Below are 27,121 nucleotides of genomic sequence, written 5' to 3'. Positions count from 1 at the left end.
GCTATCATACTTGGTAATACGAAGATAAACCCACACACACTTATCTGGATCCCTTCAGGCAGCATTGTAGATGATCTCTGATGGGAGTGGTGCATCTATCCTTGCTCTTCTTGACTCAGCTGCTTTCAGTACTATCAACCATGGTATTCTATTGGGTTAGGTGGCACAGTCTTCTGCTGGTTCAGCTCCTTTATTCAAGGCCAGTCCCAATCAATGTTGGTAAGGAGCAAAAGATCCAATCCACAGCTGCTCTTTTGTGGCAGGATTCAATATTCTCTTCGCTCCTTTTTAACATCTACATGAAACTGCTGAGTGACATCATCCTACACCATGGGATAAAATATCAGCAATATATATCTCCATCCCTGGTGATCCACGTGATGAAGTAGCTGCCCCCTCATGGTGCCTAGGGACTGTAGGGATTTGGATAGGGGACAACAGACTTCATATGAAACCTGGCAAAATATCTGTGCATTAAAGGGACCTGGATATCTGGAAGTTTGTCATCCTTATTTCTGGATGCGGTTACCCTATCCCTGACAGATCACAATCTGGTGGTTCTCCTAGACTTCAACTCCTGGTCAAAGAGCAGTTGTGGCTAGGCAAGCCTTTGCAAAACATCTGTAGGAAAGATACTGGAAGAGCCAGGGGGAAAAGTTAAATGAGACATCAGTTTGCAGTCCCTATGTAGCCACAAAAGAACAAAGTCCAACACCCCTTGAAGGTCAATGACCCTTACCTAATTCTAACCAGGTATTGACCATTACTTGAGAAAACTTTGTGCATTGGGTTTTAGCAATAAATCAGTTACTGCACTTTGAACATTCATGTGTGGACTTGGTTTTTCGCACATGATAACTTGTTGTGCGCCAGTTGCCCTTTCCTGGATCGTGAGGCCCTGCACAGTCATTCACCTCTGATTGAATTATTGCAGTGCGCTCTACATGGGGCTAACTGCTAACCTTAAAAGTGTATTTGGGAACTACAACTGGTACAGAATACAGTGATGCAGACAGTTTTTGAGGCCCCTCAGACATAACATGTCATTGTTGTTATGTGAGCTGCACTGGCTGCCAGTTTGCTTCTGGATCCAATTCAAGGTGTTGGTTGTTACTATTAAAATTATTTATGGCATGGGTCCAGCGTATATGAGAAACCATTGTACCCTGGTGGGACTCACCCACCCCACGCATTCCAACAGAAATTGTTCTGTCCCCGTCTCACACACGCACACCAGCAGTCAACCAAGAGTTAAAATAAACCAGCAGACAAGAATTTCCTTTGATAACAGAATTGGCAGCAACCCAGTGGCTGCTTGCCAAAAGTTTTTACTTACAAAGGGAGGTTTATTTCCTCCGACCAAAACATCAAAGTAAGTCCACAAAAGCCATAGAATAGTCAAGTCCAGTCCAAAAATCAATCCAAGCAGAGCATATAACAAAGTTCCAGAAATGCAGAATGACTTGCTAGCTTTCAGTTTTGTTCATCACAAGGCTTGACTGGCCACCACACCCTCTTTTATCTCCTGTGGGGTGTGGTCCAGTGACTCAGCTTAATCTCTGGCACGCCTCTTCCTCTGTTGTGCGCGCTTAGCTCTGCAATGCTGTTGGGGGTCCAGCCAAGACTCATCTCCATCGCTGTCCAACTGCAGCTGCTCCGAAGTGCCTGGCCCCTGGCCTATCTCTTGGCCTTCGGAGGACACCTGAGGCATTGCCAGAGAGGAGGGTCCTGGAGAGGGAGGCCTTGGCAACTCCTCTCCTTCACTTTCGGAGTCTTCTCGCTCCGATAAGACGGGCTCGTGGGTCTGAGTCACAACAGAAATGGCCTACTTCAGATCCTGTCAGCCAAAGAACTTCACCTGGAGGTGTTCAGGAGGAGACTTTTTGGCTGTGGCCCCTGCCTCTCAAATTTTTTCCTTCCAAAACGGCTTAAAAACTTGGCTCACCCACTTAGCCTGGGGCTATAATAGGGCCTGCTACATTCTTACCCCTCATCTATCATCTTGGTTTTTAACTTTTCTATTCATTTTTTTAAAAATTTAAACATTTTAGCTCTTTTTAACTTTTTATTATATTGTAATCTGCCCAGTATTGCTGTATCAGGGAGGTAGGCAACATAGAAATTTAATAAATATAAATACAGAAACACACACACACAAAAGCTACATGAGTTGCCACTTTGCCTCCACATCAATTCAAAGTGCTGGTATTGACCATTCTATCTGAGGCATCATCTCTCCCCATTTATATCAGCCTCCATGAGATCTTCCAGAGGAAGCATGATTTGGGTACCATTAGCTAGGATTTACATTTGGTGGATTTCAGGAAATGTGCCTTCTCTGCCATGGCACCTGCCTTTTGGAACATTCTTTCTGCTGAAATTAAATTAGCTCCATCCATTCTGATATTCTGAAAGATCCTCAAGATCTGGTTATCAAGTCTGGGACTCCCAGGGAACAGGAGGCATGATTAGATGGCTCCATTGCTAAACTGGCTATTTTTATTCTCTCTTGGCCTAGGGTTTGCAGCTCTGTTTTTATACTACCTATAATTAATGCGATTTTTGAATATTTCTTTTACATCTGTAGTTGTTATAAGTGGTTTTATCCATTTGCTGTGCACCACCTTGGGTTACTTTTGATGATATGGGTGATTATATAAATTTGATTAATAAATGTGTATGTAGTAGTTACCAACAATGTGGCATTTTTTCATATAAGAGTAAAATGTTGACGGGTATGAAAAATTACATGACAACAATGTAGTTGAGACAGACTAAGTGATTCATCGTAGCTCAGGAACAGTGCTGAGTTAGCTTTAAATTCTATTGTTCTGAGGTTTTGTAACCAGTTTAAACACTGGATGGATATAGCATTTGTCATCTCTGATGAATACTTCCTTTTATTTCTTCCACTAGAGCAGAGCAGTCCTAATCTTATTGGGTGTGCCCCTTTGCTAACACAATGGAGCACTACTGATAGGGTGGCATGCTGAACCTGGATGCCTCAGATAGGCTTGTTGGAATTGGGGCACCAGCATTCCATTGTCCAAACTTCTTTTTAATTCAAATCCTTTTTAATTCAGTTTTTGTAGTGAAACGTCACTTTGGCAACTTAAAGCATAATTCCTTGCTTCTGCATTCAGCAGGATGGAGATAGAGCACTGTGACCACTGATAATATACAGGACTTTGGATGCCATAAGGACTTTCTGGCAGATCTTTTCTTCTCCCAGCTAATTACATAGGATTGATGTATAGTTCACCAATGTATATTGATATAAATAGTTCCTTTTTCAGGCAGCAATATTTAGCAAAAAAAAAAAAAAAAGTAGATGGCTAAGTACATGATATATGAAAGCATACAGATCTGAGAAACAAAACTATTTTCAGCCTGCTTAATGCAATATCTATTCACATAAATCAGGCACAAATTCTGAAAAAAATACTTTCCCGATAGAAGAAGATAGCAGGATTGCTAATCTCTGAAGAATGCAAAGTTATTAAGTGAGATTAGTCAGATCTACAATTACTATAATATTTCTTACAATCTTTACAAGTAAATGTTTTTGAAATTCAAAACATGGTGGGGATTGTGACTTTTAACACTATAAAGTATTTTAATACCACAGCAATTAATCATAATATATGCTTTGCATATGCAGGATTGACTTACCATTTGAGAAAATGTGGTTCTTGTTTAAAGTATCATATTTGTATGGCAACCCTTAGCTTCACCTCCTGAGCTTCCCAACTTTTATCTATTAAGTGGGCTACTACCGTAAATGTTTGCAAGTATAATAAAGACTGCTATCCTTACGAAGGCCATTCAAATAGCAGTCTAAGCAGGGAAGTCCTTTGCTTCAAGCATAAAAAGTCTTAGCAGGATCCAATATATCTATATGGAAGCTTACATACCCATCCTTTCCATTTTCAATCCAGGTCTTGTGCTAGTGATTTTAGGGTGGTGGTGGTGGTAATACAATTTGCTATTACATTTGTGATGAGCCTGCTTCTGCTTATGATGTTTTACTGTTTGTTCACATAGGCACATGTTCATGTAGGCATACAGCAGTCATATTTACTTGATTGATAAGTAGCTGGGAATTGAAGTCTAATGCATCTGTAGAGAAGAAGATGGAAAAGGCTACAACAGGTATTGCCCTGAAGGAGAAAAGCATTTTATCTTATACATTACAGATCATCTACATTAAACAGACAATATCAAGTTCTAAAGTTCATGTGGAATCTAACAATATTTATTGATATTGTTTATCTGTTTTGCATGTTTATCTGTTTTGCATCTGTTTGAAAGGCAAACTTTTTTTTAAGCTTGCCACATTATAGGAATGCAGCCTATGAGCTTAATATATGGCTTAATGTGTTGTGGGTAGTCCTCGATTTACAACTACAATTGGAATGGGAATTTACATTGCTAAGCAATGCAGTTGTTAAGTAAATTGAGCCCAATTTTACAACCAGTTTTGCTGCGGTCATTAAGGAAATCCAGCCTTCCCCATTGACTTTGCTTGTTGGAAGCTGACTGGGAATGGTGATTACATCACTCTGGGATGCTGCAACCATCAGAAATACCAGCACTTGAATTTTGATCATGTGATTATGGAGATATTGTGATGGTTGCAAGTGCAAGAACTGGTTATAACTTTTTTCAGCATTATCTTAACTTCAAATAGTTACTAAACTAATGGTTGTAAATTGAGGATTACCTGTATTAGAACACAGAGAAAATGGGACTGAATAATAATCCCCAATTCAATTAATTGAGGATAAACATGTTGTATAACCTCAGTCTTGACTTCCTGTCAAATCCCAAAATTTCTCACAGCTGCATTGCAGGAATACTGAATTTTGTTCCCACCATTGCTAATGGAACAGCTTTTTTCACTTTGAGTATCTTTTTGGAAAAACCTGTTACACAACTCTATAGAACTACCACACACACAATAATATATTACAGAAGAGGAATGAGACTTAATAGAGAATTGGTTCTTTGCAGACATTCCTAATTCAATTCTGCAATAACCAATGATGAACTGCTTGGGTGAAACAGTTAAAAGTATGAAAGCAGTCATACCTATTCAAAACAATTCAAAAGTTTTGACCATTCAATAGACAGAAAGTCATATATATATATATATAAGCATATTAAGCATATTATGTCTCTTCCAGATCAACTTACCCACCCCCATCTCCCCCCCCCTCTGTGTGTTTTCAGTTGATCTGGAAGAGACATGTATAGATGAATGTTTTATACCCGCATATGAATTTTTGAAGCATATTATGTCTCTTCCAGATCAACTCACAACAATCTTCTTAAATTAGTTTGGATCCAGAACAAGCAGCTGGCAAAAGTTGAAATTTGGACAGTGTCCGAAAAAAAGCCACCAGTCATTTATCTGGACGCTAACCACAACTGAAAATAGAAACACATTATAAATAAGTATTTCCCGGGTGTTTTACCACGTCAAGGAATTATAAGGAGGGTCCTCGAGTCCCGATAGAGGGTACAATGCAGAAGAACATGAGCTTCATTTCCAATACCCAGGCACGTTTATCAAAAGACGAACCAGAAGAGAGTTTATATTTTTGAAGATCGATTTTTCCCCCGTTTCTTGCCATCAAAGTAAATCTTTAAATTCTTGCCCCGGGAGCAAACTCTAGAACCACTTACAATCATCTCTCAGCAATTAAGTCTACGAGCACTCTTTCCCTCCAGCTTAGAAAAAAAATCCCAAACGCGCCACGCCCCGTGGAGCTCTCGCCCGCGGGTTTCCTATTACGGGGACATGACTCAACGCTTGTGTCTTCCCTGCTAGACATCGCGGGGAGGGGGAGGTTAACAGACATTCCCTTCGCCCTTTTGATTGGCGGCCGATATTTAGCTACTTCCCGGGATTGGTTGGTCGGTTCCCGGAGGGCAGCCTCCACGGTGTAGGGGTAGCGCAGTTCACTCTTGTTTTTTGCCCAGTCCCTAACTTTGGGGTTGTTGTGTTGCAGTTCTTACGTAAGAATCGACGCTCCTTCTGCGAGGGCAGCGGGAGAAGGAAAAGAGAGGAAGGCGCTTTCTTGGCGGTCTGGGCGCCTCTAAAAGTTTGGCTCAAGATTTGGAGAGAAGCAGCTGCTCAAAGGCCCTCGACTCGCCATGGGGAGACTCGCCCTTAGCCTCCCCTTAGCGCTCCTGCTGCTGGCGGCCCTTTGCAGAGGTAAGGCCGATCCGAAAAAAGTTGCTCGGTCCGATTTCTCTCCCACACCTTTGGTCCCCACCCGCTGAGCTGGGTGCGGTCGCTCGGTTATTTTCTTCAGCCCGACGGGTCTACCCTTCTCTGGATCCCTCGATTGATGCCGCTTTGGTTCCAGCAGCCCCGCTGGATGCTTTATGCTGCAATGCCGCGGAGCATAAGGAGAAGGCCATTTATAAAAGCTTTAAAATTTTAGCTTTCGCCCTTTTTTTTTTTTTTTTTTAAATCGGGTTGCTACTTCTCCACCCCGCCCAAGTTAGGGACAGATTTTGAGGAATTAGTCCCAGATGACTGAGAGACATTGATGGCTCGTTTGGATTGAAATTGCGCATTTTCCTTGAGGATTTTGTAATTCATAGGACTATAACAGATTTCAGACCTGGCCTCCAGATAAATCAGTGGTTTGCGATATTTGTTTAAATAGCATATTGTGAGCAGTTCATACAGGGTCACATTTATACTCAAATAAATATTTGGCTTAGGAACTTGAAGTCGTTGCCCAGCAAAATCCACTTCTCTTTCAATTTTGCATTTTGTATTACACAGTAGCCATAGTTCAATAACCGTGTTGTGTGAACCCCATTAATTGTAAATTAGCTTTTAAGTTTTTGGGTCAAAGTAGCCTCTGAATCAAATCGTGAAGGCAAAAGCATGAATGTTGCTAGGTCAAACAGCTGTCTATGACATTTGCACTTGTAGATTTTCAGAGGGACCAGAAAAAAGAGTAAAGCCAAAGGAAATCTTGGAAAATCTGCAGAGTGAAATGTTACATTGTGCAGTCTTATATTAAATGTTTGCATTTCAAGAAAGTCTCTGCTGAATTCTGTGGATTAAAAAGTACTTCTCCAGAGCTGAGATTTTAGTCTGTTGCTGCAAAATGGCATGAATGTTTGCAGGAGTGTAAAGACTGAATCACTTTGATGTGGCATATATTTTTATGAACTTCTCAGTGTCCCTAAAGTGTGTGTGCATGCACATGTGATTCAGATGGGATAGTGAGTGATAGGTTTGAGAGGAAGTAATCACAGAATTTAACACAGAACTGTAGCATTGTGTTAAGATAGATAACACAAATGACTTGATAATTTCATTGTGTTATTATTGTTCTAGTATTTGTTGAAGTTATTTTGCTCTACTTCATTAAAAGAATGTCTTAGAAAACTAAAGTATTGTCTCATTGAGCTTTAGATGTTGGCCTTTTTGGTGTCAGACTTGTCTTTTTCGATATGCTCAGGATTTCTATTACTGCTATAGCCATGATGGCAAACCTATGGCACACATGCCACAGTTGGCACGCAAAGCCCTCTGCGGGCACACAAGCCGTAGCCCAACTCAGCACCACTGCACATGTGCGTGTGCGCCTTCCACCAGCCAGCTTATTTTGGGGGATGCACAGGAAGCGGGCGCATGCGCCAGATGCACGTGCATGTATGGGGGTCACGCACATGTGCAGGGGGCAGGGGTTACACAGCATGCATGTTGGGAGCAGCGCCCTCCCTCCCGTTTTTGGGCCCAGGAGGCTGCAGGGAGGGCCTCTGGAGCCCGGGGAAGGCGTTTTTGCTCTCCTGGAGGCTCGAAGAAAGCCTTTGGAACCTGGGGAGGGCAAAAATGCCCCCCCCCATGGTGCAGGAGGCTGAGTAGGCCACGTCCACCATGGCCACACCAACCCAGCAACCGGGCAGAGAACCGGTTGCTAAAATTTTTCAATCCTACCCCTCACGCGTGTGGGGAGTCGCGTGCATATGTGTGTGGGGGGGTCTTGTTTACATGCGTGGGGGGTTTGCACATTGCATTATGAGTGCTGGCACACACAAGCACTTTTGGCACACGAAGATAAAAAAGTTAGCCATCACTGTGCTATAGACTCAATACTTGTATTGAAAAGTGGTAGACAGGAATTGAGGGTAGTATGGTTGAATGACATTGTAACTTATTAATATGGACTAGTTATGAGGGCTAGCCATAAACCTTAAGTTGGTATGTTTGGAAATCATGACTATGATTTGGAAATTTATGACTGGGAGTCATAATGCAAGAATAAATAAAATGCAGCTTCTGCAGGATTTTGGAATTTTCCCCTATCAGCTACTCAAAATAGGAAATTTTCCTAACCCAGAATTGTGTTTGCTTTTTGGGAAAAATGCATTAATGCAATTGAATGCAGCTGTTTTATTTTGCCTTTAGTAAAAATGAAGTATTTTTAGATGTTAAAATATTTTCAGTTTACACTAATTGGAAAATATTTTTAAAAAGTTAAAAAATAAACATTTAATAGATATTATGGAGTAATAATTTGGGGGAGTAATAATTTGGAGGAAATTATATAAAAATGTAAAAAACCAATTATTTTTACCTTCAGAGCACAGAACAGTGATTACAGTACAAACTCCATAGATTTTTCATATTATTTCTTAAAATAACCTAAGAAACTCACTAATGCTATCCCTCCGTAGCATTTTAAGCGAATGGGGATGTGATTTGTTTTTTGAATACTTTTGTGCTAGCACATGCAGCATTGACTCCATAGAGCAGTGATGGCTAACCTTTTTCAGACTGAGTGCCCAAAGAGCGCGTACCTGCATGGGTACGCACATGCAAATGCACGTGCGTGTGCGTGAATCCCCAAATGCAATTCATGCGCAGCTGCCACATGTGTGCCCCGTGCATGCGTGCATGCCCCTCACATGCGCCCCACCCCCGTGCATGTGCGCGCAGTCCCCCCCACGTATGTGCGGTAGAGATCTGACAAGCTGGCCGGCAGGAGGCACGCTCACATGCACAGCAGAGCTGAACTGGGGTGATGGCTCATGTGCCCACAGAGAGGGCGCTGCGTGCCACCTGTGGCACGCGTACCATAGGTTTGCCATCACGGCCATAGAGTTTGATGTTTTGATATCGAGATATTCATAACTTTCGTTGTGTTTTTTCCTTCAGATTGTTTGCAGTTAATGCTGATGATCATAATAAAAATTGATTGATACAAACTGTTTGCAGTTAGCGATCATTTCCAAATTATCCACTATGTAACTTAAATAGGAAAACAAGTCATTAGGGAAGCTTTCAGAGTAATAATTTATATGAAGCCTGACTATAGAACAATTGGCTGGTCAGTTTTAAACCCAACATCATACTTTTAAATTTCTGCAGTAAACCTTTCTAATACAAAAGTAAATGGTAGTGTAGGTCAGCAAATGAAGTAAACAAGAATTATTATTTGTAAATAATATTTTTTTACTTAAAAATAGACTTGTCATTTGAAAAGCTTCTAAAATATTAATGTTGATTATAAAAATTCCTTTCCTCTTTAGTCACATATTGCCTTAAAAGGGTGTGGACTAGTTCATCTCTTCAATGAAGCCATTTTCCCATTAGTTCTGCATAGTTCTGTCCGGCTGATATTGTTGACCTGACTCTATAAATTAAGCTTTGTTTTTTCAATATTTTGAGAGTTTGGTTGTAACTGTTTTATAATATTTTTAGAGTTTGATTGTAACTGCTTTACAATTAAATAATTTATATTTTTAAATCTTTAGTTATATAACTTTGGATTATTAAGATGTGGAATTATACATTTTATAAAATAATAAGATAAAAATAAGTTTGAATGTATGTACTTCTTAAATTCAGCATATATTCCAAGAAAAAAAGCCTTAAAAGTTATTATTCCAAAGTCATCAGGGTAATATAACATTTAATAGTTGTAAGCTCAGCAGAAAAATATTCTGTGTTTGCTTTTAAGAATTTAATTATAGGACAAGAAAACGTGCAAAAGGCCGGCTTCTATCAGAAGATAAGCTCTTAAATAGTTTGTCCAGTTTATGTTTGCTTTATGTACTTATTCTTAGGACTGCAAATAATGTACCTGGTTTTAAAGAAATATATTTCCACCTCCCTGCTTAATGCAGGATCATCTGCTTTTGGGTGGAGGAAGAGAGAAGCAGCAGGAGAAGACTATTATTACATTTTAAGCAGCGAGGCAACAACAATGCACTGTTGCTTGGAATAAAGTTTAAGCTGAAAACAAACTCCAGGGCGCTGCTACCCACATTGGGGCAGTGTATTATATACTTCATGGTAATCCATTATAAATAGCTTAAGCAGTTTTTCATGTACTTTATCTTCCTTGCCTTTCTGCTTCTTCCCCTCTTAAATTGACTCTTGTAACAATCCTGTAATAAATTTTTTCCCCTTTCAGCAGGCAAAAAAGGAAATCTTGGATTCAAAAGCAAAAGTAGCTTGTTCCCAATGTTGCTTAGCATATTGCTTAGCACATTGTAAGCCGCCCTGAGTCTCCGGAGAAGGGCGGCATATAAATCAAATTAAAAAAAAAAAAATGTTGCCTAAGGCAAATTTTTGTATGCTTTGTGAACAATGTGAACAAAAAACACGTTTGCCTTTCTCTATAAACTACTATCTTGAATGCTTGGTTATCACAACCATACATGAATCCCAATTTTGATGATAGAGATATAAAGATAAATTTAGGGCAGCTTTCATGAAGTGGAAAAACTCTTGACTTGAGTGTGACTAATCAGAATTGCTCTGGCCAAGGCAAAAATTCTGATGTATTTTTGTACCCATTCCTTTATAGTCACCATCTGTATAAGAAGCTAAAAGTAGAATAAAAGCAGAATAACAGCTTCCTGTTTTTATTTCTCAGCACCTGGTATGGAAAGGCATTCCCTTGTGTTTGGAAGTTATATAACCATAATTTTCTAATAATTTCACAAATATGGAAACTAGTAAGGAAACTAGTAAATAAAAGTGCCTCAAGTTCCTTGAAATTAAAGGCAAGATATAAATGAAATCCATTTCAATATTGTTAATGTAAAAGCGAGAAGAGAACATCACAGTCGTTTTTAATAGTAGCTTAAATAGTACAGTGGCTTGTATGGATAGTTTTTGATTTGTGACCATTTAACAACAGTTTGAAGTTATAACAGCCTCAGAAAAAGTGCCTTATGATCTGCCTTGAAGTTATGATGGTCAAAACACCCTTGGAATCATAGATCACAATTTGGTGCTTGGTAATCTGGCTCACATTTGTGATGTTTGCAGCATCTTGCAGTCATGTGATCACAACTTATGGCCTTCCCGGATAGCTCCCAATAAGGAGAGTCCATTCTGGAAGCCAGATTCACTTAACAATCACATGATTCACTATCATAGTGATTAATTTAACCATGGTAAAAATGGTAATACAATTGTGTCGAGTCACATGATGACTTGCTTTATGACCACACCAACGTCTGATGAAAAGTCCAGTCCCAATTGGGACATAAGATGAAGACTATCTGTATTCATTTGCAGTGTTGATTTGCAATGTCATAGTAACAGAGCCTTGGTGGCGCAGCAGACTAAAGTGCTGTTAAGTAGCACCAGCTGCCTGTTAAGTAGCACCAGCTGCCTGCAATTACTGCAAGTTCAAATCTCACCACGCTCAAGGTTGACTCAGCCTTCCATCCTTTCGAGGTAGGTAAAATGAGGGGGATTGTGAGGACAATAAGCTGACTTTGTATAAAAAAGAACACTGCTTAGGGTGGTCCGAAAGCCCTACTAAGCAGGTATATACAAAAGTCTAATGGCTATTGCTTAACGCATTGTAAGCCGCCCTGAGTCTCCGGAGAAAGGGCAGCATATAAATCGAACCAATAAATAAATAAATAAATGTCATACAGAGCACTTAGTGGTCTTCAGATTATTCACCGACACTATTATAGTTTGTTATTGGATTGGAATATGGGAAAATAGATACAGTGATAACTGGCAGCCTTATGATCAAATATAATAAATAAAATGAACTGGAATGGTATCATCCTTTCTAATAAGTATGTACCCAGAACTGAGTGCTCCTAGGTTCCAGTGAGCCAGCTAACTTCTCTGGTTTGAAATTTAAGAAGATACCTGAGTTGGCTGGAATATTATTTTTATTTTCCCATAATAATCTGGTTTCTTCATCTAGGAGCTGCATTGTGTTTTCCATGGTCAAAATAGCATGGTAGATAGTATCAAAAGCAACTTCAAGTCCGAAAAGACATATTTACTACGGATCCTCCTGCACATTTCTTGTTGAGAGTTTTTCTATTCAGAGGACTACAGTTTCAATTGTTACATTCCAAGGATCTTGGAGAAGAAAAAAGTGAAAAAAATTGATGATCATTTCAGACAATCACTTATACCTCTATCAAGGTTGTGTATGTAGGCAGTCCTCACTTACCAACTGCCTCATTCAGCGATCATTGCTGAAAGTTCCAACCATGCTGAAAAAATGTTACGATCAGTGCCTGCATTTACGACCTTGCAGCGTCCTTCAATCACATAATCACCATTACATTCAGTATGTATTCTGTTGTTCTGTGCCTTGACCTATTGGTTCTCTCTCCTCCTCCCATTTGCATAGCAGAGATATTGGAGAGGAAGGGATTACAAGAGAGTAAGCAGTGGAGAATAAACATCAAAGAAATGCAGTGGCGTCAGCAAATCTGGTTGCCGTTTGCAAACAGCCAATGTATTTACATTGTGTGCCTGCTTACTCTCTTCCAATCCTTTCCTCACCAAACTTTCTACTCTGTGAGGAGGGGAGGAAGTAGGAGAAATTGCCTAAAGAAATCACTTCTTTCTTCTTTCTCTCTTCACTTAATGACAGAAATGCCAGTTACAATTTGATTGCTAAACAAGGGCTACCTGTAAAGTTTGTTTCCATTACCTAAGAAAGTGGGTTATAAGGCAGAAGAGAATTTATTGTTACATTACAATTTCACACTTTTCATGTAGATTACCATTTTACACTTTATTCACTGGGGGAGGAGGATTTCAAAACAATCTGTAAAACTGCCTGTCAGTTTTATGAATAGCAGTTATCTGAAGATTCATTTTCAAAAGAAAATTGAGCCAAAAATAGCAAAGAGTTTGATTGTCCATTTTTTCCCATGACATCCTTGAGGCAATGTTACCTTAGTGATGAGTCTCCCATTTTTCAGTCAGTTTGAGGAGCAAAGACAGTCTTTGTTTTGTTGTTGTTGCTTTGTTGTTTTCTATAACAGACTGCTCTGGAGGATTATGCACTACTTGGAACTTTTGGAAAAGTGGAAGGTAATAGTCCAGAACCAACAAATTTAAAATAGTTTAAGCTGATGAACAGATTGTCTTGAAAATCACTTCTTGTTTTGATACAGCCATTCTTTGTTTGACAACTACCTCAGTTAGTAACCATTTGGAAATATGGTGGTAACACTGCTAAAATTCATTTTCCAACTCACACTCACATTTACATCTGACAACAAAACCCTTCAGTGTGAAACTGATCAAGGTCTATTCAGTTGGCGCTCAAAACAATTAATTAAGGTCACAGAGTTGAGCTTGTCAACTTGCAGCTAGTAGTTTTTAGGAGAGTGCTGCGCAGTGAAAAAAAGCAGCTAAAAGATAGCTTGTTTAGGCAATCTTTCCGCTTTGTGAGAAGGGGGAAAAAACAGATCAGGCCGAGGACAAGAGACCTTTATCTGAATAAAAGGTCAGCAACCAGTGATTTTTCAGTGCCTTTACCTCATGCTCTCCCTGTTTTAATAACTGGTATTCGTTTGTTTATTTTATTATTTATGTCCTGCCTCTATTATTTTAACAAATAGTTCAAGATGGTAAACTTATGTAATACTGCTTCATCCTCCTATTTTCCCCATAGCAACAACAACCCTGTGAGGTGAATTGGCTGAGACAGAATGGTCACCCAACTGACTTTAAGGACTAAGAAAGGATTAGAACTCATTGTCTCACAATCTATAGACTGGTGCCTTAATCAAGGAGCTTGGTTGCTAATCAAGGAGGGTATGCATGATTTTTTCATACCCTTACAAAGAGATCATGGGAATATAGAGAAATGTTCTATGTTTCTCATCTATGTCAGTGTTATAGTTGCATTTGTATGTTTTGTTGTTATTTGCAGTTTTGAATAGGAAAGAACATGAATTCCAGAGGCAGGAAATAATAATCTTACTTTTGGAAAATACTTACAATAACCAAAACAGACAAATAAAAAAACTGTTTTAAAGGTTTTTTTCTTAATGTTATGTTTAAGGCTTAAAGAATGTTAAATCTTATTTCAAGTAAATTTAGTTGAAAGGAATTATGCTATCTTTGAATCCAAGGGAATTAATTTGTTTTAATGCACATGTGAAAGGATAGTACCTTTGGGAATAATAATTTCATAATCAGTGTTTCTTTATTTCTTGAATAATCCGATGGGTTTTGTCTCCTTCCTCCAAATCTGTGTTACAAAATGGATTGCAGGATTAAAAAATAAATCATCCCACATAGTGCGTAGGCCTTGCTGGAATTAATAAAGTTAGATTTCAACATATACAGAGGACATTAACTTTGAAAAATTGGAGTTAATAACAGAAATTGTAATTAACAATAAAAAAATATCCATTAGTGCTAAACTGAAACTTATTAAAAAGGCACTAAGAATGAATACCATATGGATTAAGACCATATCTATTTCATGATAATTAAATCAAAAAAGTTCTACCTTTTTTTTTTAAGTCCACTTCCAGTGGTGGAATCTTTAGTTATATATATATAACAATTGCCATTTTATAGCCATTTTTTCTAATTTAGATTGTATTATAAAATTTTATTTTTATCCTCATGTATTATTTAATATTTTTAAATTTTTAATTATTAAATTTTAATTAAAATTATTAAATTAGGGCTTTTTTTGCTAAGTTGATCACTCAAATTAGCTTGTTAAATGAAAAACAAAACAGTTGTCAGTTTTCAGAGTGTTGGAAGACATATCCATCTGGTTCAGTTCCAAGCCGGGAGAAAGGCACTGGAGACAAAATGGAAGCTGGAGGCTTATTGGGAAAAGGGCCCATTTATTGATGAAGCAGAACCATATGGAGTTGTGAGTGAGGGATATATATACCTTCTCTTAGGCTTTGAACTTGAGCTTCCTGTTCCTGTTCAAGAACATGTATTCTATTGGCTGTTGTAGGGGTCATAGCTAACTTTGTAGGTTGTCTGACCACGAGGTTTGGTTGAAGTTTGCTGGATGATGCAATGTCCCCAGGTGATTGTGCTATGTGGTGAGTTTTGCTGCTAGATGAGTTAATCTTATTATGTCCTGGAGGGTCATGTCTTAATCCCATCACTCTGGAGCTGGAGATCTTTTGTCTTGTATATAGGCTGACCCAGTCTTTCTTAATAGGCACCAAATATCTGCTGGGGGCAGGGAGCTGGCCTCTGAGTTTTTCCAGAACGCTGCTACTACACTCCAGCATTGGGAAAATCCTCGTATCTGACAGCAACTGAGAGAACTTTTTTTAACCTTAACTTCCTACTCTGTGCTCTCTCCACGCCCCCTTTTGCACCCGAATCCCCAGTCTTTCTCTCAGTTGCTGACAGACTGAGAGGGTTTTCTCTGTGCTCTGAGTATTGCGTTAGGTTTTTTGGTTATTTTTGATTAGCCCCCTTTTTGTTTCTGGTTAATTTCGGTTAGGATTAGGCTTTATTTTGCTCCTGCGAGTCAATCAGCTGCTCGTCGGTTTCGTGCCCAGGGATCTGGGTCGTACCGGCTTTCGCGCCTCTGTGCTAGCTGCCGCCGGCTTCTGTCCCTGCGGGGCGGATCCGGTCGGATTTCCATTGCCGGTAAGATCGGGGCTGAGCGGATTGCTCCCCAACTGCCGTGTTTGACCATCGAGCCAGAGCGGAGGCGTTTCCAAGGAGCGGCTACCGGCACCCTTTACATCGCGGCGTGGCTTATCCAGCGGCCGTCCCGTCAGGCTTCTGCGGCCGGCGCTGCAGCTATCAGCTAGCTCGGCCTCAACTCGACCACCGTGAGTGATTGCTGGGGGGGGGGTGCGGCGTGGCTTTCGGTTGCTCGCCACCCTCCGACCGTGTGGCAGCCGGCCAGGCCATCATCCCTGAGTGGCGACCGAGTGAGAGCGGCGCCAGGGAAAAGCGCTCCGTCATCTTTCAGAGCACGGGCGGGCCGCCATTTTGCTCCTACACCACCAACTCGCGGCCGACATTTTGAGCATTAGGGCGGCCGCCATTCTGGATCGCCTCGTGGCAGCGCGGACCCTAATTAAAGGGCCGCAGCCTCTTCTCTGAGGGCTTCGCTTGCTGAGCTTCAGTCCCGGTCTGGACATTGACTCAGTAGGAAAGGGGGGGTGGCGTTTACAGACTATCGCTCACCCCTTTGTCGCCTCTTTGTATAGGGCCTACCCACACACCTGGGCAGAGAGCGGGGTGCCCTCTTATTTGGCATGGCAGGAGTGCCATCACTGCTTGTTGGGTACAGTTCATTGCCCAAAGCTATATTCAGACAATCAATCAATCAATCAATCAATCAATCAATCAATTAATCAAGCAAGCATTCATTCAATCAATTAATCAAGCAAGCAAGCAAGCAAGCAATTAATGATAATTATTTCTTATAATTATTATTATAAATCAATCAATTAATAAATAAATAATTAATAACCAGCCTATTTGGTCCCGCTTGGGGCGTTCTCACCATGGCGGACTGTTCGTTCTCCTCAGATAGTGATCAGGAGGTCAGCCCTGTCAGATCTACTAAGTCCCACAAGAAACAGTCGGGCAGACGCTCTGCATCTGGCGGTCACAAGTCCCGCCACTCTAAAACCTCCGCTCCGGCTGATAAGGATGCTCTCAGGCGTCATAAGGCATTGGACAAACAATGTGAGAAAGCCAAGCAAGCGTCAGCTTCATTATACAGTTGTGATACGGGATCCGCCCAGCAGTCTGTTCCTGTTCCCGACGGTTCGGAGCGGAGAGAGGTCCGATCCGTTTCCTTGGCTTGGCAGAAGGGTGTGTCCCAGTCGATGCCTGATGTTTCCTTAGCGGGTCTGGAAGCCTTTCCACCTCCTCGGCGCCAACCTTCGGCCACCTTCATGCCCACAGCAGCGGGCCTCCGAGCAGTGGACAATCCTCCGCCTCCTTCACAGTTCGACTTCCAGACGATGCTGTCTACGGCGTTAGCTTCTATTATGGCGGCTGGAGCACAGACAGCGGCCCAGACGTCTGCGGCGGGGACTTCTTCAGGCACGTTGGCCACTTCGGGGTCCCGCAGGGCTCGCTCCCCCTCGCCTCGTGAGTCTATTTTGTCTGTGGGTTCGTGCCATGACGAGGAGGGCCCTGAAGACCTCGAATTCTCCGAGGATGAAGGACTGGTACCTGGCACTCCGGCCTTCACGGGCTTGTTTCGTCCCGCACTATTTAAGTCTCTCCTTCACAAGGCTCGTTTGACTACTAACTTGGGTTCTGTGGGAGTGCAAACCCCGACAACCCCGTCTGAGACCGGTCCTCACGATGCCTTATTTAAACAAGTCAAGCAATAGAAGGACTTTATCCCATGCCCTCAACTGTTCACGGATGTTCTGCAGGCACCTTGGGCCCAACCAGGGTCGTCCACTGCACCAAGCAATCTAGATAAGAAACTGTTCTGTGTGGCGCCCGAACTTGAGGCCATGTTGGACTTGCCCACAGTGGATGCACCAGTGGCGACCCTCACTTTTCATTCGATGGTTTCATCTGACCCGCTGGAGGGTCTCAAATCTGAGGACAGACGCACTGAATTGGCGTTTCGTAGATCACATCAGGCCGTGGCCTGGACTGTTAGAACTGCCATGGCTACTTCGTTCTTCAATAGGGCCTCTTTGATCTGGTTGCATCAACTTCAGGAACGGCTCCCTCCAGAGGATACCCGTTTGCGTCACGATATTAATAAGATTATTGCAGCCACAGAATACTCGGCGGACGCTTCGCTGAACTCTGTCAAGTTTGCATCGCGGGCGTTGGCGACATCTGTCACATCGCGACGCCTTTTCTGGCTGTGGCCGTGGAAGGCCGATGTTAAAACCAAATGGAAGTTGGCGGCCCCGTATAAAGCCCCGAACCTGTTTGGTACTGCATTGGAGCCGGTCCTTGTTGAGGACAAAGACAAACGCAAAATTATGCCTTCATCCTTTCGCAGACAGGACAGGCGTTATACTCCATACACGCAGCGTCAGCCCTTTCGTTCTTACTCGGGACAGGGAGGCTCCTCTTCTTACCGACAGTCGTTCCAAACTCCATACCACTTTTCAGACAGACAGCGTTTCAGAGAGTGTGGCAGACCTCAGACCGCTTCCAAGTGCCCCTATCGTGGGTCCACTTCTAGGCCCTTTAGAAGGGGCAAATGACTCACCGACTCCGGGACCAGTGGGGGGACGTCTCCAGGCCTTTCGTCATCAGTGGGCCCGGTCCACTCCGGACGAGTGGGTGCGTCGCACAATTTCGGAGGGCCTCGCGATCGAGTTCACAGATCAGCCTCCACGAAGGTTCATCCGGTGTCCAGTTCCCCTGTCGACAGATTCGCGCACCTTGATGGTGGAAGAGATAGCACACCTGCTGGAGATCAATGCGATAGAACCGGTTCCGTTAGACCAACTGGGGACCGGTTTCTATTCGATCCTGTTTTTGGTCCCCAAAAATTCTGGGGGGGGGGGGTCAGAGGTATTCTCAACCTCAAGGAGTTGAACCGAGCGGTACGTTACCGTCGTTTCAAGATGCATTCTCTTCAGTCCATTTTGGCATCAATTCGCCAGGGGGACCTGATGCAGTCGGTGGATTTACGAGAGGCCTACCTGCATGTTCCAGTGCTTCCTTCACATCGGCAGTTTCTGCGATTCGAGTATGCGGGCAGGCATTACCAGTATTGTGCGATGCCGTTCGGTCTTTCCTCGGCTCCCAGGACTTTCACCAAGCTGGTGGCAGTGGTGGCCGCGTCTCTCAGTGCCGTTCCGGTGAGAGTGTTATGTTACCTGGACGACATTCTAATCCTTTCCTCGTCCAGGGCACAAGCGGCGCGAGACAGGGACAGGGTGCTTTCGGTCTTCCGAGAGCACGGCTTCTCCATCAACTTGGACAAGAGCCAGCTCGTCCCCACAACCTCAATTCTACACCTCGGGACCCTGATAGACTCCGAGAAAGGTCAGGTTTTCCTGTCTTCAGAAAGGGTGAAGAACATCAAGTCGCTTTTAGACCAAGTCCTGGCCCGGAGGAAGGCACCTCTATTGACACTATCGCGATTGTTGGGGAAGATGGTCTCGTGCTTCCACATTGTCCCGTGGGCACGCAGACATTCCCGCCCGCTGCAATGGCTACTTCTCCCGTTCCAGAGGACCGGCAGTTCCAACTCGTCAAAAACAGTGCTCGTGCCTCCTCAAGTCAGACTGTCACTACGTTGGTGGAGATCGCCGGCCATCCTGCGGGGATGCAGTTTTCTGGAACTGGACTGGGTCGTGATCACCACTGATGCCAGTCTCCATGGCTGGGGAGCCCATCTGGGTGCCCAGGTGGGCCAGGGACAATGGTCTCCAGAGGAACGTGTACAGAATATCAACCTTTTAGAACTTCGAGCCATTCGTCTCGCCCTTCTGCATTTCCGGACGATGGTTTGGGGTCGTCATGTCCTGATACTCACGGACAATACATCCGCCAAAGCGCACATAAACCGGGAAGGGGGGACGAGGTCACAGACATTGATGCTCGAGTCGATACGTCTGTTCAATTAGGCGGAGAGACATCTGGAGTCAATTCTCGCAGACCACATTTCCGGGAAGGCCAACACACGAGCGGATTGGCTCAGCAGGGAAGTGATAGACCAGGCCGAATGGCAACTGTTTCCCAGTCTGTTTCAGGAGATCTCTCTTCGTTTCGGACGACCGGTGGTAGACCTGTTTGCCAGTCCGGCCAACGCCCAACTTCCCCGGTTCATCACTCAGTATCCGACTCCATCGGCGGAAGACACAAACGCTCTGCGGTGTTGTTGGCCAGCCGGTCTGCTATACGCTTTCCCTCCCGTCACGTTAATTCAGCAGGTGGTCCGGAAGATGATAGCGGAGAGGGCGGAGATGTTACTGGTGGCGCCACATTGGCCGTGCAGGCCGTGGTTCGCGGATCTTGTGGAGTTTTCGGTGACAGACCCGTGGGTGATCCCTCCACATCGGATCGTGCTGTGTCAGGGAGCCATTCGTCATCCCAAGCCCCAGTGGCTGCAGTTGGCCATTTGGCATTTGAGCGCGTCATCCTAAAGAAAGGCCGATTGCCAGACACGGTGATTGGTACGATTCAATCGGCCCGCCGGCCATCCACGACGAGGATCTACGAAGCCTCATGGAGAGCCTTTTGCCGTTGGTGTGCGACTGCTCATGTGGATCCTACGTCTGCGACGATACAGGATGTCCTCATCTTTCTGCAAGCGGGATTGGAGAGGGGTTTGTCTCCTGCCACTCTCAGGCGTCAGGTGGCGGCTCTGGCCACTGTGTTATCCTTTCCGCCATACACCTCCTTGTCTTATCATCCGTGGGTAAAGGGATTCCTTCATGGAGCTACGAACCTGAGACCACCTACTGTTCATCGTTATCCTTCTTGGGATTTATCTCTGGTTTTGCAGGCCCTCACGTTGTCACTGTTTGAGCCACTTGGTTCCATCTCCCTTAAGTTCTGTCGTTCAAAGTTCCTGCTGGCGATCACATCGGCTAGGCGCATTTCTGAGCTCGCTGCATTATCAGTCAGGAAAGACTTGTGCATTTTTCATGCTAATACTGTGGTCCTGCGGATGGACCCTGCGTTTATGCCCAAAGTTAATTCATGGTTTCACCGGACGCAGGAATTAGTTCTTCCGGATTTCTGCCCGTCGCCGAGACATCACCGTGAGGTTCTTTGGCATACTCTGGATGTGCACAGGGCCTTGAGACGTTACATGCGTAGGACGGCATCGTTTCGGAAGACGGAAGCCCTTTTTGTTTCGTTCCATCCTGCATCCATAGGTCAGAAAGTGTCGTCGACCACGATCGGTCGTTGGATTAAGGCCTGTATTGCTTCTGCTTATGAGAATCAGCGTCGTCCTGTTCCTGGGAATATTTTACCTCATTCGACTCAGAGTGCGGCTACTTCGGCCGCCTGGGCTACCTAGGCTTCTGTGTTGGACATCTGTAGGGCGGCTACTTGGACTTCTTTGTTGCTGTTCATAAGGCATTATCGGATTGATGCTTACGCCTCAGCTGAGACGTCCTTTGGGCGACGAGTTTTACAAGCAGTGGTGTCTGGGTCTGCTGAAGGGACTAGTGTTTTGCCCGACCCTGGAAGTTAGGCTTGGGTATGTCCCAATGCTGGAGTGTAGTAGCAGCGTTCTGGAAAATGGACATTGACTTACCTGAATGTCCTTTTTCGGAACGCTGCGTATACACTCCATTTCCCTCCCTTTCGTTATGTTTGTTTGTGGTTGTCTGTTTTAATAAATTTTGTTGTGGTTCACCTCTTGTGTCTTCGTTCAAGACTGGGGATTCGGGTGCAAAAGGGTGCGTGGAGAGAGCACAGAGTAGGAAGTTAAGGTTAAAAAAAGTTCTCTCAGTTGCTGTCAGATACGAGGATTTTCCCAATGCTGGAGTGTATACGCAGCGTTCCGAAAAAGGACATTCAGGTAAGTCAATGTCCATTCTGTCTCCCTTAGGATTTTTATTTCTCTTGTAGGGGAAATATTTTATCCTGCCTTTTTAATATTTCTCAAAGTATTTCATTTTTCTAGGAGAGGTGTGGGTGCTAACTTTCTACAAGAGGTAGGCAAGGTTTGGAAAGAGAAGGTTCTAGTATTGTGGAAAGTATTTTAATGCAGTTAGGTATTGTAACAGAAGTTGTATTAGCCAGAAGTTATATATAACACTACGTAACTCAGACTCCAGTGCAAATGTAATGATAGCACTGTGAAACAAAAACAAACAAACAAACAAAAAAACCCAAGCTCTTTGTGAAAGAATGAAGTACCATCCAAAGTAGGTTTTGCTTCAAGTTCCAAATTCAATTTTCTATTTAACCACAACATTTATTTTCTCTAGATTTGATTTCAGCTTATCTAGCATGTTATTGTGATTAGGTGAAATTCAGACATACTGCATAAGAGAAATGGTAAAACCTTGTGAAACAATACAAATCAGCAACTTAATTATAATTCAGTATTGCAGAGAAACTTGGTGGCTTCATTCTTTTCTTTCTGTTCTCAAAAATTTTATCAGCGAACTGCAAACTGTCAGCCTCCGTAGAGATTTACAGTAGAAATCTGTCCATTGTCTGATCTCTCCTTTATTTTCCGCTTTCAGTAGTATTCAGTCCATGAAAATACTGGCCATTCTGCTTAGGAGTCTTAGCTATATTTGTTTTTATCATTTTTAGAAAACAAAGATTTAATCAATGGTTTTCAGGAATGACTTTAAAAATATTTTTTCAGGATAAACTGTTCATATCTGTGCATTTCTTTTTTTCTTTGTTTGATCGTCCTGTTTGATGCACTCTAGCAACACTGCAGTGCAAAGTTGAGTCATCCTAACTTCACTTGCTGCAGAGCTAATTAAAAATGCTGCTTGGCAGGATATATAAACATCTTGCCAGGATTTCTTTGCCTCATTGGGATGAATGATGCCTGTATATTTCTGCTTAGTTATTCTTTTTGCTAGACTGTCCATTTTAAAACCTCTAAAAAGTTTTAAACTCTGCTAAACAGTTTCAAGAAATGAGTGGCAAAGGTGTTTATGATACGAGAGACTAGCACTGTGTCTTTTTAAAAATATATATATATATTATATTGCACATGAACACTTAAGTTTTGAAGAGGCATTGCAGATGGCCACTAAGTTTTGAATGAATATTTAAAAACAAATTAAAAAGGAAATACTATTTTTCAATTCTTTTCAAAAGTAAATTAGAACATTGTAATCATTTCATCAATATCATTATTGTAATTTTCCTTTTACTACAGGAAGATTATTTTTGTATAGACAGCTTTCGTTCTGTAAATGAAACTTCATTCAGTAGAGAAATTTGCTAGGATATATGATGATTGTAGCAAAGCATTTTTCTTTAGGCATGCTGCAAAATTACGTAACAACAAAATAAGTAAGATCTTTTTCTCTATATAATTTGTTATTGTGATTTTACCTGTATTGAAAATTAAGTGACTGTGAGTTTAAAACTTGATTGCTTTATAATACATTAAAGGAGTTTAGAAGAATTAATGGAATTAAATTATACAGATGAAATTCTTTGGGATTAAACCAAATTGAGGAATGCTAAAAGAAGTAATTTGATGAGTTGCATGAGTTTGATAGTGATATATAAAAAAATGGAATTCAAGTAATTCTCTCTGATTAAAAGTAAGCCTGTAATTATGATTGTAAGTCATTGTGGCTGTAAGTTGAGGCATTGTAACTAGATTCAAAATTTCTAGTATTTTTTATGATGGTCATTACGTGTGATTCTATTTTCCCCAATGGAATTTTTTTGCCCGAAACTGGGAGTAAGTGCTTGGAAACCAGTAAAAAATGTAACACAGTCATGTGACTGTGAGATGCTGCAAAAGTGAGCTGGTTGCTAAAATGTGATCACATGACCATGAGGATATGTGCAGCCATCTTAACTTCAAACACTCTGGGACGATCTGTTGTCATTTCAAATGATCATTAAGCAATAGGTACTAAGTCAAGGACTATTTGTGTTAGCAATCAAAGAATAATTTAAAGGGTTTCATAAAGTCTGGTAGAATGTTGAACAACAAGGCTGCAACTCTAGATTGTACAACTAGAGAAACTGGAATTAGAAAAATGCAATTATTCTTCCGCTCTATGGTGGTAAAAGGCTGGATTTGAAAGCTACAGGGAGTTACAGTAGACCTTGATTTACCACTGGTCACTTAGAGACTGAAGTTATGACCATCTCCCAAAAGGTAGGGTAATAGTTTATGATGCATTGAATATAATATTCAATATGTATTTTTACTAAATAAAATTGGAAATTAGCATGCAACAAAGCACAATTTTAAAGTATTATTTGTATAATACTTTAATAATTCTGTAATTGTCATCAGACAGTACTGGCTCTTCAGCTTAGAAACGGAGATGAGCACTGCCCCCTAGAGTCGGGAATGACTAACACATATGTGCTAGGGGAACCTTTGCCTTTACTATTTCGAACAATAATTCTATAGCTTCTGTAGAGTGTATAAGTTTCCTTAGAAAATAAAATAAGTGGATGTTGTCAGTACAATCCTGAAGTGTTAGAATGGACAGTGGGTACATTTTCAGCCAACTAATATTTTGATTTTTTTTTTTTTAAATTTTTATTGAAAATTATTAAAAAATACAGAAAAAAAATATAATAATATGGATAGAATTGCAGAGAGTAATATAATACATATAGAGTTTTAAAGTATCAATTTTCGCCTGGAGAAAGTACAAACTTCCATTAAGCTAACTCATCAAAAGAAAGGAAGGTTTAACCAGAAAAAAAAATTCTCAATCGACATGCAGTACTCCTGGAAGTATTTACCCACGTTCACATTAAGGTTAATATTTTCGTTCTTCTTAAAATTTCTTTTTTTGCAGCCAAGCATACCATCTGTCCCAGTTCCTATATAACCCCGATTCTTGTCTATCTCGCAAAAGTCCAGTAAGCTTGTCTGCTTCTGCACAGTCCATGATCTTTGCAATTAACGTAGCCTCCGATGGGATATTTTTAGATTTCCATTCTTGCGCGAACGAGATCCTGGCTGCAATGATGATGTGGAGAGCGAGATACCAATTAGATTTGTTTAAATTCTCTGGTTTCATGCCTAGTAAAAACGTTTCCGGGTTCAAATCTATTCTACATCCTATGATTTCTAAAATCCATTTTTGAATTCTAGCCCAATATTCTTTTGCTCGGGGACAGGTCCACCAACTATGAAAGTAAGTTCCCATAGCGGCGTTGCATTTCCAGCAAACCGGAGAGGTCCCTGGGAACATCTTCGATAATCTAGCCGGGGGCAGGTGCCATCTATATAGCATTTTGTATATATTTTCCTTATAGGAAACTGACATTGTTAATTTTAAGGTTGTCCCCCAGATTTCTTCCCATTTTTCAAGTTCAATCGAGTATCCCAAATTTCTCCCCCAGGCAATCATTGAGTCTTTGATGACCTCCTCTCCAATCCAGTCCATTAAGAGGAATTGATAGAGTTTGGATAATACCTTCTCATCCTTCCCCAACAAAATCTTATCAAGTTCCTGTAGAGAATTATAAATTCCTCCTTTATTTTTATCCTGAGCTGTCCTAGATTGGATCTGATTGTATGACCACCAATCTAGCTCATAGCCTAATTCCCCCAGCATATTTCGAGATTTTACTTTGCCTGAAGGATCCAACAGAGCTTGGTAGATTAGTGGTTTATTTCTGTTGTAAAGAGTCGGGTGTGTCATTGCCTCTAAAGGGGAAAGCCAAATCGGAGTCATCAGGTAAAATTTATTTCTTATTCGATCCCATATGGTCATCAAAACCTTTCGAATAAAGTGGTCCATAAAATATTTATGTTTTTTGGGCCTTTCCTGACTCAGATAATAGTGCCACCCCTGTTGCAAATTGTGACCTTCCAAGCTAAGGATTCTCCTCCTCCTCAAGGCAATCCAGTCTCTGATCCAAGTTAAGACAGCTGCCTGATGATAAAGCTCCCATTTAGGTAGGCCAAATCCTCCCCTGGAAGGGGATTCTTGAAGCATTTTCAATTTAATCCTTGGTTTTTTATTCTGCCATACAAATCTACGTATACACTGATCTAAAGAATGAAAAAAAATTGTATCTACTAAAACTGGGGCTGTCTGAAAGAGAAAAATCCATTTAGGCAGGATATACGTCTTAACTACTGCAATTCTACCTAATAATGATAGCTGTAAACTTTTCCATCCTTCCAACGTTTCTTTAGTTTGACTAAGTAGTTTTTGGTAGTTGTCTTCTTTAATGGTCGAGCATTTAGATGAAAGCCAAATTCCTAAGTATTTTAGTTTTTTGACTATCTGGATCCCTAGTTCTTCCTCTAACTGCGCTTTTTGATTCTTCGTCATATTTTTAATTAGGATCTTGGTTTTATCTTTATTTAGTTTAAATCCCGCTACTTTCCCGTAAGCCTCCAATTCCTGTAGCAGGATTGGTCCCGATTCCAAAGGTTCTTCCAAGACAAATATCAAGTCGTCCGCAAAGGCTTGGAGCTTAAACTCTTCCCCTCTGTTTCTTAGCCCTCTAATTCCTTGATTTCTTCTGACCTCATTCAATAATAACTTTAGGGTTAAAATAAATAAAAGTGGAGATAATGGACATCCCTGTCTAGTACCTTTACTTATATCAATTTTTTCAGACTCCTCCCCATTAATAAGTATTTTCGCTGTCTGTTTTGCGTATACTGTCCGGATTGCCCTGGTAAATCTTTCCCCGAATTCCATTTCGCTCAACTGTGCAAAGAGAAATTTCCAGCTCACTCTGTCAAAGGCTTTTTGTGCATCCACGGAGACCAGGGCCACCTGTTTATCAGAATTACACTCATAATATTCTAATATATTCATTATAGTTCTCACGTTATCTTTCAATTGTCTATGAGGTAGGAAGCCATTCTGGTCTCCGTGGATGTACTCATTCAGGAAAATTTTTAGTCTCTTCGCTAAAATCGCAGAGAATAATTTATAATCGGAATTAAGCAGGGAAATTGGTCTGTAATTTTTAATCAGAAGCGGATCAGTGCCTTCCTTTGGAATTAGTGTAATATATGCTTCAGACCAGGAGGGTGGCATTTGACCAAAGACCAGAACCTCATTAAATACTTGAGTCAAAAATTCCCCCAAAGTCTCAAGGAGGGCCTTATAAATTTCTACTGGCAGACCATCCGTACCTGGGGTCTTTCCCCCCTTTTGTTCCCTTAATACTAACTCTACTTCCTTCAAGGTAATTTCTGCATTCAATATTTCTCTCATTGGGGGTGGGACCTTCCGGGGATCCGCTCTAGCCAAA

The 27,121-nt window shown here is 41.7% G+C and overlaps 1 protein-coding gene and 1 long non-coding RNA gene across 2 annotated transcripts in view; one reads left to right on the top strand and one right to left on the bottom strand.

Annotated features, from left to right (window-relative positions):
• Positions 1-1,280: 1,280 nt before the first annotated feature.
• LOC132710468 (uncharacterized) lies at positions 1,281-5,722 on the bottom strand. The gene is made up of 3 exons (XR_009621167.2): positions 5,478-5,722; positions 3,915-4,119; positions 1,281-3,287 (listed from the first exon to the last, which is right to left on the bottom strand). It is a non-coding gene; the product is annotated as an uncharacterized LOC132710468 (long non-coding RNA).
• Positions 5,715-27,121, top strand: part of CD99 (CD99 molecule (Xg blood group)) — a 57,335-nt gene continuing 35,928 nt past the window's right edge. The window contains exon 1 of the mRNA XM_034431433.3: positions 5,715-6,220. Coding sequence (XP_034287324.1) covers positions 6,160-6,220 — 61 coding nt within the window. The 5' untranslated portion in view covers positions 5,715-6,159. The remainder of the gene's footprint in view (positions 6,221-27,121) is intronic.

The sequence above is a fragment of the Pantherophis guttatus genome, chromosome 5, assembly GCF_059756535.1.
Source record: "Pantherophis guttatus breed Tessera chromosome 5, ASM5975653v1, whole genome shotgun sequence".
NCBI classification, from domain to species: Eukaryota; Metazoa; Chordata; class Lepidosauria; order Squamata; family Colubridae; genus Pantherophis; species Pantherophis guttatus.
The sequence above is the reverse complement of the archived record's forward strand: the minus strand, read 5'-3'. Positions and strand labels throughout refer to the sequence as shown.